The sequence below is a fragment of the Lygodium microphyllum genome, chromosome 8 (assembly GCF_053477565.2).
Source record: "Lygodium microphyllum isolate KBCC chromosome 8, Lygodium_microphyllum_v1.1.10, whole genome shotgun sequence".
Lineage (NCBI taxonomy): Eukaryota > Viridiplantae > Streptophyta > Polypodiopsida > Schizaeales > Lygodiaceae > Lygodium > Lygodium microphyllum.
In genome coordinates, this window is record NC_141142.1 from 77,120,209 (window position 1) to 77,137,060 (window position 16,852).

Sequence of the window (16,852 nt, forward strand, 5' to 3'; positions counted from 1 at the left end):
CCCAACGAACAAACCCAGTAACAAAACCAATCGACATCAATCAACATTAAAGGAGAGAGACCACCAACTTGAGGAACAGCCACAAAAAAATTGCCCAAAAGATACATAGTCACTGCAAAAAATACTCCCCTGCTCACAAACATGTAACCAAGACAAAACAAACAACATCAACCAAAGACTTAATCAAAATCACTAATATATATGTAATTATAACTAAATATACATATGAATTTAAAAAACAATTAAAAGTGGAGGAATTACATTAAAAAAAATACGAATTAGTCAATTAATCAATCACTTTTAATTTAATTAGCTAACTAACTTTAACTAATAATAATAATAATAATATATAAAGCAACAAGCAAAATAAAAAACTATACAATTACTCAATCAATCTATTTAATTAAATAATATAATTATTTAATTAGTTATAATTATTATACTATATTATAAGTTATTATGTTAGTATATTATAGTATAAATATTAATTATTTAACCTAACTAATTCACTAATACTAATATTTTAAGAAAATAAAAAAATATAAAATAAGATAAGATAATTCATTATTAATTAATTAGTAATTAAATTAAAGTAATTACTAACTAATATCTATTACATTAAAATGTAATATTAATTTACTATCATATATATTATAATATTATATCAATATCATGTTTAATTACTAATATTACTTATTAATATTACTAATATATATAATATTATAATATCCATCTTGTTTAATTATTAATATTTAATTAATTAGTTACTAAATTAAAGTAAATTTTAATGTTTAAATTACCAATATTATATATCTACTAATATTTAATTAGTTATTTAATTAAACCAAAGTAGTAATTACTAAATAATATCTATCATATTAATTATAATATAATATAAATATAATAATACATACAATACAACTAAATATATATAAAACTATAACCAATTATTAGTTATAGTTTTATCATAACAAATAATAAATGTAACCAATTATTAGTTAGAGTTATTAATCTGAATAACAATAACAAGAACAACAACAACAACATAATAATAATAACAACAACAACATTAACAATAAACTAATATCTATATCTAAATAAACTAATTTGAATATAACAATAATAATAATAAACTAATAATACATACAAACATACAACTAATAATATAACTGATTATTATATCATAATATTAATCAATATTATATATCTATCATGTTTAATTGCTATAATATATAATATTATAATTATAATATAATATCTATTATGTTTAATTACTAATATTTGATTATATTTATTAAATCAAACTAAAGTAATTACGAACTAACTAATATCCATCCTATTAATTATATAATAATTATATTATAATATTAATCATCAATAATATATATACACAGATCTTATTTAATTAATATAATGAAATTACTATTACTAATATAATATTATAATATTTATCATGTTTAATTACTAATTTATTGATATTGATATTCACTATTTATTAAATTAAAATTAAGTAATTAATAATTTAATATTATAATATCTATAATGTTTAATTATTAGTTTATTGATATTGATATTTATTATTTATTAAATTAACTAAAGTAATTACTACCTTATTAATATCTATCTTGTTAATAATAATAAAAAAATAATATCACATTAATTACTAATATGTCTATCGTATTAAAATAATAACAATAAAATAAAATAATACAACTAATAATATCTAAATGAAATAATATCGTAATAAAGTAAATAATAACTAAAATAATTAAAATAAAATAAAAATGACAATAATAAAGTAATAATAAATTAAAATTGAATAACAACTAAACTAATAAAAATAAATAAGTAATAATAATAACTAATAATAGATACAACTAACAATATCTAAATAAAATAAACTCAATAAGAAAATTAAAATAACAACTATAATCACAAATTGAATAACAACTAAACTAATTAACTAATTAAAAAACTATATAACTATAGTTATAACTAACTATTATTATTATTATTAACTATATAACTATATAAATATAACTAAGAATATAATAACTATGTAATATATATAATAATTAATTAAAAACTAACAAATATAATATAATATAACTAATTCGTATAATAATAATAATGCATGACTAATAATATCAAAATAAAACAATATCTTAATAAAATAAGATAATAATAAACTAACAATAAACTAAATAACAACTAAACTAATTAAATTAATAATAACAATAATAATAACAAAACAATAACAACTAAATTAATATTATTAATTATTTAACTATTAGCTATATAATTATATACATATATCTTATAATATAATAACTATTATTAATATTAATAACTATTTAAGTATTAACTATATAAATATAACTAATAATATAATAGTTATATAATATATAATAATTAATTTATAAAATACTAACAAATATAATATAACTAATAACTATAAGTAACAATAATAATAATGCATACAACTAACAATATCCAAACAAAATAATACCGTAATAAAATAATATAATAATAATAGTAAACTAATAATAAACTAAATAACAACTAAACTAATTAAAATAACAAAACAATAATAACTTATAATAATTTGAATCATAACAACTAAACTAATTAAATTAACAATAACAATAACAACTAAAATAATAATAGTAGCAAAACAATAATAGCTAAACTAATTATAAAAACTAAAGTAATTAAAACAAAAAAAATAAAGTCATAATAAACTAAAAGTGAATAATAATAAACTCAATAACAAAATCAAAATAACAACCAATAATAAATTGAATAACAACGAAACTAAATAATAATAATAATAGCTCAATAATAACTTAAAATATTAATGTTAATGTCAGTAATAATAACTAACTAACTTACTAATTAATTAAATTAACTATAAATCAATTAACTAGTAAAATATAACTATAACTATAACTAACTATAACTATTTAACTATTATTTATAATATGATATAATAATAATAATTATTATCATTATAAATTAATAATTAATAACTTTACTAAAACTTACTATATAACTAAAACTAAAACTAACTATATAACTATTAATTAAATTTAACTATAATAATATTATTAATTATTAATATTGGGGGGCGGCTGACAGAAACCCACGGGGCAGGGCGAGAGGCCGCAGGGCGAGGCGGGCATGATGGGGTGACGGCCACGAGGGGCGTGAGCACAACGGCTACGAGGGGTGCGGGCACGACGGCCACGGGGGGTGGTGCGCAAGGACGGGCAAGGGGGGGTGGTGGCCACGATGGCCTTGGGGTTGGATGGTTGGAGTCGTCGAGATGGTGGCTACGACGGGGCGACGGCCACGGGGTGGTGCGGGCATGACGACCATTGGGGGGGGTGCGGGCATGACGGCCACGCGGCGCAGTGGGAGGACGGCTAGGGCGGTGGTGGCCACGATGGCCACGGGGCGGTGTGGGAGGCCGCGGGCGAGAGAGAGAGAGAGAGAGAGCACTTGCTGTGTCTACCACCAGCGAATGCTCCGAACGTTTGCTACTGCGTGCTCCTTGCTCCCTACTCCTTGGACCCGACAGAAAAGGCGCACAAGAAACCAGTGTTCATTTTTGAAAGTACCCTAGGTTTTTTCTAGTGAAGGGCTCATCGAGAAATGCCTTTCTTCTGGAAGGGCTTTTTGAAATTTTTGCCCTTCGATAGATGCTGATTCTAAAATCTACCCTTCTAGCTTTGAAAATGCTTTTGAAAAAAAAAAATTTAATCATTATAACTCTTACATACATCTTTTCTTTGATTTTTCATGTTCATTATTATTTACAAAATTGTAATACTAACAATACCATAGAATATTTGAAATGTAGTATAACATACAACTAATTATTTTAAGTATTAAAAAAAAAGCATAATGTTATCTCTCGAAAAAATTGCAAAGCTATGATAAAGGATTTAATCCAAAGCTCAATTGAGTAACATAGTCTAGAAAGGAAATAAGATGTCTCTACAATCATTGATGGTCTCAAATATAATAGCAACACACTCAAAGCACATCATTACTCATATTTTCCTACATGAGCTCGGTTGTTGCCACATTAACATTGCGATGAGATTTCAATCCATCCCATGTGGCATAGATGGTATCCCAATCAACATTTGTAGGGTCTTTAGCACCATTGTATGAAAGAAACATGAGCTCATTCAAGGTTTCCAATGATAATCTATTGCGATCATTGGATTTTATATAATTCATTTTAGAGAAGCCTCTCTCACAATCAACGGTGCTTGCAACAATAACCAAGCATGCACGCCATAACTTTTTCATCTCTCCAAAGACTTGATCAAACTCAATATCATGCCCACATACTTGCCAAGCAGTATGCATACTTTGACCTGGACATGTTCTTTTTAACTTCACCATGAAGTCTCCATACTCAAGCTTGCATGCATCAACATCAACAAGGGTCCCAAACTTTTCTAACAAGGCATTTATCCATATAGCACCCATTGTGAAGCATCCTCGAATATCATGTGGATAATCCTTTGGACTGAATATTTTTGCAGCCTCAAACAACTTTAAATCACCAAACCTTGCATACAGTGCAGATATGACTTTTTGAACAAATTGCTTACCAATTTCAATACAATTGTCCCAAGTCACCAACTGGCTACATGTATCCTTAGGTCCCAATAAATTATTATGAAGACGGTGCCTTTCCATAGCTCTAGCATTGTTGATAGGAAAATGCGCATATCCATCTTTGACTTGCTCATAAAACTTTGAGAGATGTTGTGTTCCATGACCAAAGTCCCCTAATAGGAAGCGTGCCTCAAGAATATCTATGGTTACCATAAGCTCTGTTCCTATTGAAGTTATGTCCACTTGCTCAACCTGGAACTTTTTGTTCAAAAGGTTTAGATAATGTAGCACATCAGCTAAGAGATGAAGGAAAAATTGAATCTTAAATGAGGTAAAAAGCATATATAACTCTGCATTTTCCCTCATCCATATACGCAATAAAACAGGCATAAGTGTTACAAGCCTTTTTACCACTTGTCCTCTAGAGAGCCAACGGATCTCATGCACCTTCAAAAGTTCATGAACGGGTAGCTCAAATTCGCTAGCCAAATCTTTCAATTCTATGTTCCTCTTGTAAGAACTAGTAAACCATTTATATGACTTTCGAGCTGATGCCTCTACTATATCAAAGATTGGCAATGTAGACAATGCATCCTTAGCTGCCAATGCATCTCTATGTGCTATACAATGGACCCCAACTAAATGTGGCACCTCTCGAGCAAATCGCTTGACTAGACCATTTTCTTGCCCAGTCATTACACTGCATCCATCAGTGGAAAATCCTACAAGCTTTGATTTTGATAGACCAAAGCTTTGTAGGAACTCTGAAAGTCCATCATACAGTCCCTGAGATGTCCCATTTTGTGTTTTCAATAATGCAACATATCTATTACATACATGTCCATTGCCATTATCACATAAGTATGTGATACATACAATCATATGGTGATCATTAGACACATCTGTACTCTCATCAACCATAAGTGAATAAAAAGGACTTTCACTGATCTGTGCCTTTACTATCTCATACAAGTATTTGTAGCATGCCTCCAAAAACAAATGGGCAGAAGATGAAGAAAGATATGATGCATAACTTGCCTGACTAGGAACATATGGTGCCCCAAAAAATACTAACTCCTCAACATTCTTTTGAAAGTCTGAAAGAGGCTTATCCCTAATAGCAATGAAATACATGACTTGGAGCAACACTTTAATCCGAGTAACCCTTTTGTCCACTTCTGCTTGATCCATGTTATGCAAATGTGTATCAAGAGGTAGAGTTGTTCTTTGCTCTTTCTCTGCCCATAAGAACTTCGCTTTGAGATGTTCCTTGGATTTTTCATGTACCTCCAACGATGGTCGTTGAAGAACTGTGCTGCCAATAGTAGCAAAAACATTGCTCATCTTAAAATGTGTGCACACCTTGCATCGAATTCTTTGTTTTCCATCTACATCATGAACTACATAACTCCATGGAAAGTATACTTTCCAATGTTCTTGATATGCACGCTGGCCCTTTGCTTTTTTTGCAACTGACCCTTCATAGTCCAAAATTGCATCTGCATGTGTCTCATATTGTTCTCTGATTTCATGTAGGTTTTGCATGACATTGACATTTTCTTCCATCATGCCATTGTCATCTTCTATCTCTTCTAACCTCACATTAAGGTCCACATTCATAGTCCTTGTAGGAATTGTACATGTGCTAGAGCTTGCATTTGGAACATCATTATCTGTAGCACTACTAGACACATCCTCTGCTGATTTTCTCTTTCGTACGAAAGCCATTGAGAGGCTTAATTGCCTAGAGTCCTTCTTGGGACGACCAATTCTTGTCGAAAAGGCCATAATTCCCAATGCAGGTGGTCCAAATGAGAGCTTTCCTGAGCATACACATATAGAAAGAAAGATTAGTCATTTGCAAACCCTATTGTCGAGATCTCATCATGAGAATAAATCAAGGCTTTAATGTCATGATGATAGAGCTCACAATTATTAGGTTTGTACAAGCATGCCAATCTAACCTATTTTTCAACCTTGTGAATTGGTTTATTTACAACATGGCATGACACACAATTCTTGCATATACCATTGCAAAATATTTCAGCTTATGCATAGTCAAGATATTCCCTATGCAAGAATTCTCTCAATCATGTACACCACCATGTAGATCAATAAACCAAGTGTGCCAATTGAAAGATTTGAAATATCTATGTTTAGGATGTAGAGATAAAGATCTAATGATGTGTAAGATTTACTCTAGAAAAAACTATAATATTGTGTTTCTAAAAGAGAGAGCTAGTTGAATACCCCTTTTTATCTAGCTAGATGACTACAATGGATGGTTTTATCCATATAATCAACTCGATGGTGGAGAAATAACATAAAGCAAGGATCATAAGAAGCATGTATAAAGATGATAACATTGTAAAAGATAGAGATATGGTGACTAGAAGCTCTATATGTTTCTAATGAAAATTTCACATCTGTATGTATTGTGTTAAACTTAACAATCTAGAATCAATTCCTTACTCAAGATTTCCTTCAAGTTACTTGATTGTTTAACATTGGATGACTTTGATGAAGTTTGATGACTCACCTCTGGACCCTTAGATGCCTTGGATGATAGCGGACTTGTAACCTCAATTTGCAATAGTCTAGGTTTCAACTCTCAGCTTTTAACAGCAAAGTTGAGCAACAAAATGGATTCTTCAACAAATATCTGCAAACCACAACAAATTCATAAGCCATTTTGCATTCATCATATTAAAGGCAATAAAACATTGGTATAAGATCCTATTTTGCAGCCGGCAGGAGTCTTAGTGTGGCCCTTAGCGCCTCCCACTGTCCACAGTGATGAAATGCTCCGCATCCTATCCAGCAGACTATGGATAATGGCATCCCACAATGACGACATGCTCCGCATCCTATCCAGCGGACTATGTAGTATGGCATCGGCCCTTGACTCTCGAGGCTCTCGAGCTGCAGCCTGCCGGATGGTGGAAATCCCCAACTATGGCAGTGCTGTGGTGGCCAGCAGCAGCACCTACCACCAGCCTCGAGAGTCGAGAGTCGGGACTCAGGAGTCGGCCCTCCAGCCAGTCGCCTGATGCAACATCACTATCGACTTGACGGGAATGCTGCCCCACAGGAAAGCCGGGGTGGCAGCATCACCCAGCAGTGCGGTGCGCTGGTGGCCAGTGTCGACATGAAGGAGGTGACCTCGTCCACGCGCAAGGCCTTGCTGGGCGTCAGCACGCTTATCGTCAGGACTCAGAACATGACTAGCCCGGCCCTCACGAGTCACCAGAGTTATAGTCGTGACTCGTTATATGCGCCCTCTGTCATTAATATTGTCAATATATTGCCTATATACAGTACCACTACCTAGCACTGAGCAGTATCTAGTATCTGCTCAAGCCTCACGCTGTGATGCTGCTCATCATTGCCGCGCAGCCTGCAGGCTCGCGAGTCGCAGCTGTAGTCACGATCATGTTGATGTGACATGGATGTGAGTCGTGACGAGTCACGATGACTCACGGTGACACGGACCAGTCACAACTCACCAGCGCCAAAGGCAGCCAGCCTACTGCCTGAGCGGCGAGCGGCGAGCGGCGAGCCTAGACTCTAGCCAGCGACAGTCGACTCTCGAGTCTCCCTCCATTATCCATTTTGTGCATACCTGGCAATGGCTGATGAAGACTTGATAGATGGCAATGGGCATCTCAGACTTGGGGAGTCGGGAGTCGGGACTCGGGAGTTGGTCCTCAAGCTCAAGGCTCAAGCCAGTCGAGGACTCGAGAGTCGAGAGCGGCGGTCGCTATCAACAGTCTGAAGTTTACACTCACGAATCACGATAGGGTTAGAATTTAGGGCTTTAGCCTTTAGGTTTTAGGCTTAGAATTTAGGTTTAGAATTTAGGCTTAGCAAATTAGAAAATTAGAACTTAGCGGTCGATCGCCTGCAGGCTGCGGGGGCGGGGAGTCGAGAGTCGGGACTCAGGACCAGGGTATAAGTTATAACTTGTAACTTCTTCCAAGTTTCAACGTGTTGTAACTTATAGTACCAATATATTTAAATATATAAATATACTAATTAATAAAATTAAAAACTACCCTTCTATAGCAAGGTTTGTAAAATCATGCCCTTCTTTAGGAAGGGCAAAATTTTTTCCTTGCCCTTCTATAACAAGGTTTAAAAATTATTTGCCTTCTCTTGAAGGTCAAAATGCCTCTAGAAGGGCTCTGCAACCCTCAAAAAAAAACCCTGCAAGAAACCCGACAAAAATCAATAGACTTCGTCGTGCGTGCATGCGATATTTAAAGACCTCGGACTTCAATAGATGATGATTGCAAAAATTCAAATTGAAATTCAAATGTAGGCTTGGGGAGAGGAGAGGTCTGGGGCCAAAAATGGAGGTTTGGGAGTTCACGGAGCCTACAACGAAAATAAAGAAGAAAAATTTAAGGAATGTAAAGAATGAAGGTTCCTTTTCCTTGGAAATGCCACGTGTCAGACAAGCTAGCTTTGACTTTTCGCTTTTTCAGTCTCTCTCTCTCTCTGGCTGTGACTGGTGCAGTGTGCGCCTGAGCGCCCCTCTCTCTCTCTCTCTCTATTCGAGAGTCTCTCTCAGGGTATTACGTACCGCTCCAGACACTTCCTGTCCGTCTAGATTCTGGTCCCGTGAACGCGATTCCCAAGCGTTTACGTCGGGTCGCTCGGAAAAGGAGCTTCTTGAGCGTCTACGTAACAATAATGGAGTCGATGGCTGATAGTCTTGTTGCCAGCAAAGGAAGAAGCAAAGAAGACGAACCAAAGGTAAAACAACAGGAGGGAGGGAGGTATAGCTTGAATTTGTTGATAAAAGGCACTCTGCTCTTTCGCCTGATTGATTTCTCAGGAGGCAAGCATAAAACGTCGCTCGATGCCATTATCAGGCGTTAATGGATCTATAGTATCAAAGCAAGATGACTTGCTTGCCTGTTTATAGAGTAAAGCATGTCCTTTACAAATCAATTATACAAGTGTTTACATTTAGATCGTCTCTTAGAATGCTTAAACACAGGGTTTTTTCCCCTCTTGTTGCCTAGATGTGATCTTTTTCAGGTAAAATGCCACCTGGATTCGAGATCCTTGGTTTTGTCTCAAACTTGTCCTGTTGCAAAAGGACATTGCTTATGCTGTAAAACAGTAGCACAAAAATGATATCTAATACTGTTAGTATGAATGTGAAATTGTGGAAACAAAGAGCTGAATGAATAAATGAAAGTTTAACAAGTACAAGCTCAAGCAGTCAATGGATGACTACTAGCAAGGCTCAGATATATGCTGCAGTGGGACAGGCTATGATTGCCAATGGCAGGAAGGGAGTGGTGTGCAAAGAAAGATTGGGTCTAAACTGTAATAGTGGGCTGGGTTTAAGGGCCCCAGATTGAGGAGCATCACTGGCAGGTTTGCAAGTGTGAAATTGGCTCCAAACTGTACTAGTGGGATGGGCTCAACTGCCCTCAAATTGAGGATCCTCCTGATGAGTTCCAGGACTTGGGGTTTTGTGCTGATTACAAAAGTTATGATGCATTTGCTAGAGCATGTAATCCCATAAATAATCTCTATCCTATTGAATGATATTATAACAGAGAGTTTCATGAGATTGAGGTATGTGGATGGAAATTTCTTGAGATTGAGTGAAGTATGTGATTTAGTGCAGTACTCATATGAGCAAGATCATTGATGTTTTAGGATATCAAACAAGATTGTATAGATGCAGTCTAAAGCTATAGCGGTATGGTTTCTATGGATAGTCAAAGGGATCCATGAAGTTCACTATGATTCCTTTTATATTGGACTTTAGCAAACCTAAAGGTAAGTAGACTCAATGTTGACTTCTATATGAGTGCCATGCTAGTCCTAATGCGGAACATCTGAGAGTGTAGAAGGTCTTGGTGCATTTGAAGAGATTGTGTTATTGGCCTGGAATGTTTAATGATTTTAAAGAGTATGTTTTGGGTTAGATGGTTGTAGATTGATGTAGGGGTCCCATAGGAATGGCTTGCCCCACCTCATCGAGAGCCTGTGTAGCTGGGCCTCATATGGGCAGCCCAATGTTTACCATTGGGTAGTGTAGGTAGTAGGCAAGGTTAGAGGCGCCTTTTTAGATACTTTCTTCACCAGGCAAGAGAGTGATTGGTTAGTACTAGAGAGAGGGTAACAAAGCTTAGCTTCCTTGACCTTCTTTGGAGGAGGATCCAAGTCATTTGGCTCCAAGGGAAGTGATGGCAGCTTGACCCATGCATCGCTTGGTCAAACATTCAAGAGTGGTGGCTATGGATTTGGGAGGGTGGTGCTTTGGATGAATTGAATTGGGATCTTGTAAGTGGAATGGTTTGCCATGTTAGTTTTATAGAAGGCGGCGAGTTTCTTTGCCTACACAACACAGTATGGCAAGCAAGCATACTTTGATGCAAGTTAATATGGTTTGGGTTGTCGCATATAGTAGACATTGGACAGAGCATAGCATCATGGATCCCTTTAGGCGTACTTTTTGGAGTCATGTATGGGATAGTTGGTGGTCAAGGAGGGTCTTGTACTTCTTTTGGCTAGTAGCCCATGGGGGGCCTATGGGGTCCTAGTAGTTGGCAATTGGTTGGCTCAGATGTACTAGGATGGGGTTTGCCAACGTTTTTGACAATGTGCATGGAAACCTCGAAGCAAAGTCTATGGTCTTATGAGGCTTCGTAGTTGGTTTGGAGATGAATTGTAGGATTCTTCGTCGAGTAGAACGCAACCTTTGTGTCACTTGGGGTGGGGTGCTTTTTGTTGGTAGTCAATCGACTAGGGACACCACCTACTCTAGGAGGTGAAGAGGCATGACATGATCGGAAGTATCATAGATTATTTGTAGCCTCATAATGTGGCACACGTGGAAGAATTGTTGTGAGCTTATCTTTGTTGGTTAGAGCCTTTTGGGTATATGCCACTTTGGGGAGCTTTGATCATCCATATGTGACTTCCAGGGAGACTGTTGGAGCAGCTCAGTGGGGACTCTCGACATTGATGGGAGCTTCAAAGTAGCCTTCACACTTGGGGTTGTTATAGCCTATTTTCATCCTATGGGATGGCAAACCCAAATGGTGTTACCCTCCACCATGGCATCTTTCTCTCATCCCCTTCATACTGCTATGAGAGGCCTTGTATACATGTGATTTGATTTGCATTCGGCTCCAACTAGACTATTGAGTACTTGTACTTCGTTGTATTTTATTTTGAGTAATACAATTATCTAGACAAAAGTGGTGACTCGTAAGATGTTGCTACACTAGTTGAAGGTCTACTGGATGTAATTGATGCCAACAAATAGGTTGCCTAGGGTTTGAGTAGCAATGTTGGATGCAAAGCGGCATGCAATAGATGATTGGATATCTTGAGCAATCATGGAATGATGGATTATGAAAATTTAGCTCCAGAGATGACGATGATGGCTGAAGGAAGGAGGGAGAGAAGATGGCAAAGGCATTTGCAAGGAATGTGATGATAATTGGGATGAAAATGAAAACACAACATACTATGGCTATGAGTATGAGTCAGCAATTGGAAGTTTGAAGCTTGGAGAACTGCCTTTGCATCTTGTTTAATTGAGCTTGGAGAGTTGTAGCCTTTCCCAAGGGGGGATATCTGTCAAAAGTATAAGAAGTAGAACCTTAGGAACATGATGATAATTGGGATGGAAATGAAAAGGCAGCATACCATGGCCAAGTGGCAGGCTGGAATATGAAACATAGCATAGTAGAATTGCTCAAAAGACAAAATGCAGAAGTGTGTAGGCTTGACGATAGTCTCTATAGCAAAAACAAGGGTTGCAACCACAATGCAACATATGTGGGGGTTTGGCAATGAAAACACAACATGAATGGAGAGCCATAGAAAGGTGAGAGTGAGAGATGAAAGTGGCAACAACACCTATGGATGGTATGACAACATGATGATGGGGGAGAGATGGCATTGAGGGATGAGAGAGATGAAAATAGGAGTGCACAATGAGTCCCTTTCATAAGCTTTTAGAGTAGATCCTACCAAATATTCTAGATTCTTGTCTTAATTAGGTTAGATTGTTTGGGACTGTTTTTAAGAGCTTGAAAAATGCTAGAGGACTATGGTTACTTAAGTGGCGATCTTTTGGCTTAACACTTCTTCTCAAGCTAAAAAAAGTGATTGAAGAGAGTAAAAAGAAGGCTTTGAGTACTGACCTAAAAGGTCCTATCCTAAAGAGACTAAGAGATTGGGCCAAGGGTGTCCCACAAGATTGCCTAGGGACCTATTGGGATCATGGAGATGATGGATACTTTTTGAGTTGGTTGAAGAGCCATCCTAGTGAAATTAAGACATTGGACCAAGGGTGCCACAATGGATTGCCTAGGGACCTACTGCTCAAAGATGATGTACTAGCAAGACAATAGGGTTGGCGAGGAGGAACATGGAGTGAACTCGGCAAACATGGAGAAGAGAAGAGAAGAGAGAAGAAACTCTGATGAATGGAATGATGAAGTTCTGAATCATGGAGTGAATGTGATACAAGGGAACAAGAGTGAATGAAGACAGCCACGAACCACGAACCGCAATATCCTCTTGAAGGGGTGTGAGGGTAGTGGAGAGGCTGGAGAGAAGAGGTGACAGACTGAATGAATCAACAGTAAGGAATGAATGAGAGAGTGGCCTATAAATAGGCACAGTCAGTCTAGAATGGCGCCCCTTTTTGGGGTTGCAAACCCTAAATGCAAAATACAGAAACACAAAAACGCAAACTGCAGGTGAAGGGTTTCTCAACACCCCCTCTCAGGCCCAAAAGGGGGAACAAGAGAAGATTGAGATAGAGATGCAATGCTATATGCTGAAGAATGCTCATGCAGCAGGTGTCACTTGGACAGTGTCCCTCATGGGGAAATTGTTCACTTGCCCAAGTGCCCTACTATAAAGATGATGAAAACATGCAATGCATAGGAGGAATGTCGGACTTTGTGTGGTGCTAAGAACCATAAGGATATGTCCGTACTCGATCTCGAGAGGTGGCTCCATACTGACCAAGTGACCAAGGCAAGAAGAAGTAGATGCCCCCTCTGAGGGCAAAGAAATAACATTCCCCTTTGAATCCCCCTCTGAAGTAGATAGGGAATCCAAAAACTCATGTATCACGGACTCCGAAATGTCTGATGATGAAGGAAGTACCGCTGGTCGTGCCGAAGAAGGTATTTGGGGTGTCGAAGAGCTCCTAGAGGTAGCCTCTCGAACCTGAGTAGTCGAGGGTGGGGAAGGGTGGGGCTCAGAATGAGCAAGAGGTGGGCAACAGTTGTTATCTCTCAGTGGAGCGGACTAGGTAGCCATAGAAGAGGAAGGAGTCGAGCAACCACTATCTCTCGAAGGAGTAGACTGACGAGGAGATGGTATCAAACAATCACTGTCTCTCGGTGGAGTGGACTGTAGATCCGTAGGTCGTGGAAGCTACTATACCTGAAAATAAGTGGGAGAAGACTGCCGTTGGCATTGTGACCATCTCCAGGAGGTCGTAGCGCCAATCGATCCTCCATGTGATCGAAAGGACTTAGTGCACATCGGATGTGTTATTGCCTTGAGTATAGTACTCTGATAGCCGATGCAGAACATTTTGTGTGGCCCAAAAAGGAGAGGTGGCACAAGGAGTGCCTGGTGGAAGACACATATACTCCGGGGGGGTGGGGAGCAAAGGTCGAAGTCGGCAAGCATCGGTGGTGTGTCCGGTGATGCCACAATAGGAGTACCCAGTAGTTTGGACATTTGTTGGTAAAGAAGCCATGGATACCAATGTGCTTTGCTGAAGAAGGAAGAGGTCAGCCACCATGAACTACGAATCGCAATGTCCACCTCAAGGGGTGTGAGGGTAGTGTGAAGCACGAACCATAATGTTCGCCTCAAGGGGTGGGAGGGCAGTGGAAGGATTGGAAGTGATCTGCGAGTGGGAGGAGGATGCGACCAGCCAATAAGAGGTTGCAACCAATAGAAAAACACATGTGAGGAGAGAGAAAGACTAAAAACGCAGGTAGCAGGTGAGAGAAATACTAAAAACGTAGGCAAAAGGTGAGAGAAAGACTAAAAACGTAGGGAAAAACAGCAACAGCAGTCAATATGCTGAAATCAGCTCCAAACAGTGTGTGATAGGCTGGAAACAGGCACCAGACTGTTGTAGACAGCAATGGTCAGCTTTGACCGCAATGTCCTCCGTGTTTGGGGTGTGGGCAGCAAGCTAAAATACCTGAAATCAATTTGCAAAAACGAGGTTGTTTTCTGAATGGAGAGTGATCAACAACAATCGCTTTGTTGTAAACAGCTACAAACTATGGGTGGAAGGCTAGAAATAGGTGCTAGACTGTAGATGACAGCAAGGGATAGTTTAGATTGCGATGTCCTCCGCGAAAGGGGTGTGGGCAGCAAGCTGAAAACACCTAAAACTTGGAAAAATGAGATTTTGATGCAACGGAAGAAGAAGAGAAGTGGATGCCGAACCCGCCATCGGTCTTTGCCTTCACTAGAGTGGAGGATCTTTGCCGCTGTTTGAGTAGATCTAGCTCTGATACCATGTCAAAAGATGACATACCAGTGAGACAATAGGGTTTGCGGGGAGGAACACAGAGTGAACTTGGCAAACATGGAGAAGAGAAGACTAGAGAGAAGAAACTCTGATGAATGGAATGATGTTCTGAATCATGGAGTGAATATGATACAAGGGAACAAGGGTGCTGTAGCACAAGGAAGATGATGAAGACAGCCATGGACCACGAACCACAATGCCCTCCTGAAGGGGTGTGAGGGTAGTGGAGAGGCTAGAGAGAAGAGGTGACGGACTAAATGAATCAGCCGTAAAGAATGAGAGTGGCCTATAAATAGGCATAGTCAGTCTAGGGTGGCGCCCTTTTTTGGGGTTGCAAATCCTAAACGCAAAATGCAAAAACGAAAAAATGCAAAGTGCGGGTGAAGGGTTTCTCAACAGGATTCACGAAACTCGGTCCCAAGGGAGGAAACCCAATGTTTGTCTCCATGCTAATCAAGCAAGTGAGGGCATGTTTGAAACTTGATCTTGGGAGAGTAGGCACGATGTCAATTGTCATGCTAGCAAAGAATACAGAGGCTCAACCAACAAGGGAGTACCAAAAATCCATGCCGCAAGTCCAACAGGAGTGGTAGATTTCTTGGAATGTTAGTCCGTAAGTGAAATATTGAATGCAACATGTAAGTACTAGAGAAACGACCCAAAACTTGCATATCAATGCTTTATATTGAGATAGTTTTGTTGCTAAGCTAGACCTAAGTAAATCCAAGAGAATGTTTGTAGGGAAGAAACGAAAGAAAAATTCTAAAGGGGGTGTTGAGAAATCCTTCACCCTTCACTCGCAGTTTGCTTTTTTGCATTTTGCATTTAGGGTTTGCAGCCCCAAAAAGGGGCGCCATCCTAGACTGACTGTGCCTATTTATAGGCCACTCTCTCTCTCATTCTTTACGGCTGATTCATTCAGTTCGTCACCTCTTCTCTCTAGCCTTTCCACTACCCTTACACCCCTTCAAGAGGACATTGTGGTCCTAGACTAACTGTGCCTATTTATAGGCCACTCTCTCTCTCATTCTTTACGGCTAATTCATTCAGTTCATCACCTCTTCTCTCTAGCCTTTCAACTACCCTTACACCCCTTCAAGAGGACATTGTGGTTCGTGAGTCGTGGTTGTCTTCATCATCTTCCTTGTGCTACGGCACCCTTGTTCCCTTGTATCACATTCACTCCATGATTTAGAACTTCATCATTCCATTCATCAGAGTTTCTTCTCTCTTCTCTTATCTTCTCCATGGTTGCCGAGTTCACTCCATGTTCCTCCCCGCAAACCCTATTGTCTCGTTGGTACGTCATCTCTTGACAGAGGGCCCTAGCCTAATCTAGCCTATTTTATCCTAAAGAGGGCCTAAAGGGGATTGAAGAGCTAGCTAGATTGGCCTAGAGAAAGACTAGCCTAACTTAGTCTAGAGGAAATTAGCTTGGGATCCTAAAAGTAGCATAGGGATCCTAAGGATCTAGCCTAAACAAGGGTGAGAGACAAACCAATTAGACAAGCCAAAAGGTAGTGATCGAGGGGGAGGGCTGGAATCCACAACACCAATGGCAAGCCATTGATGAAGTTGAGTACCATGGATTAGAAAAATTGCGCTACCATGTGGGGAGTACCAACCCCCTCCCAATGACCATAGAGTGGTCCACTTGTTAGC

The 16,852-nt window shown here is 38.2% G+C and overlaps 2 protein-coding genes across 3 annotated transcripts in view; one reads left to right on the forward strand and one right to left on the reverse strand.

Moving 5' to 3' along the window:
- Window positions 1–4,065: 4,065 nt before the first annotated feature.
- On the reverse strand, window positions 4,066–6,363 carry LOC148032476 (uncharacterized). Its single transcript, XM_087683927.1, has one exon. It carries the CDS (start codon window positions 6,361–6,363, stop codon window positions 4,066–4,068), a length of 2,298 nt encoding a protein of 765 aa, XP_087540053.1.
- Window positions 6,364–9,149: 2,786 nt separating this feature from the next.
- Window positions 9,150–16,852, forward strand: part of LOC148032477 (molybdenum cofactor sulfurase-like) — a 47,695-nt gene continuing 39,992 nt past the window's right edge. For both annotated transcript variants that reach the window (XR_015691638.1, XM_087683144.1), the window contains exon 1: window positions 9,150–9,393. Coding sequence is in view for 1 of the 2 variants with exons in the window: in XM_087683144.1 (XP_087539270.1) it covers window positions 9,331–9,393 (63 nt within the window). In the remaining variant the exon portion in view is untranslated. The remainder of the gene's footprint in view (window positions 9,394–16,852) is intronic.

Bases quoted from the DNA above. Each gene is read 5' to 3' on its own strand.
- LOC148032476 (XM_087683927.1), bottom strand. From the start codon at position 6,363: ATGGCTTTCGTACGAAAGAGAAAATCAGCAGAGGATGTGTCTAGTAGT.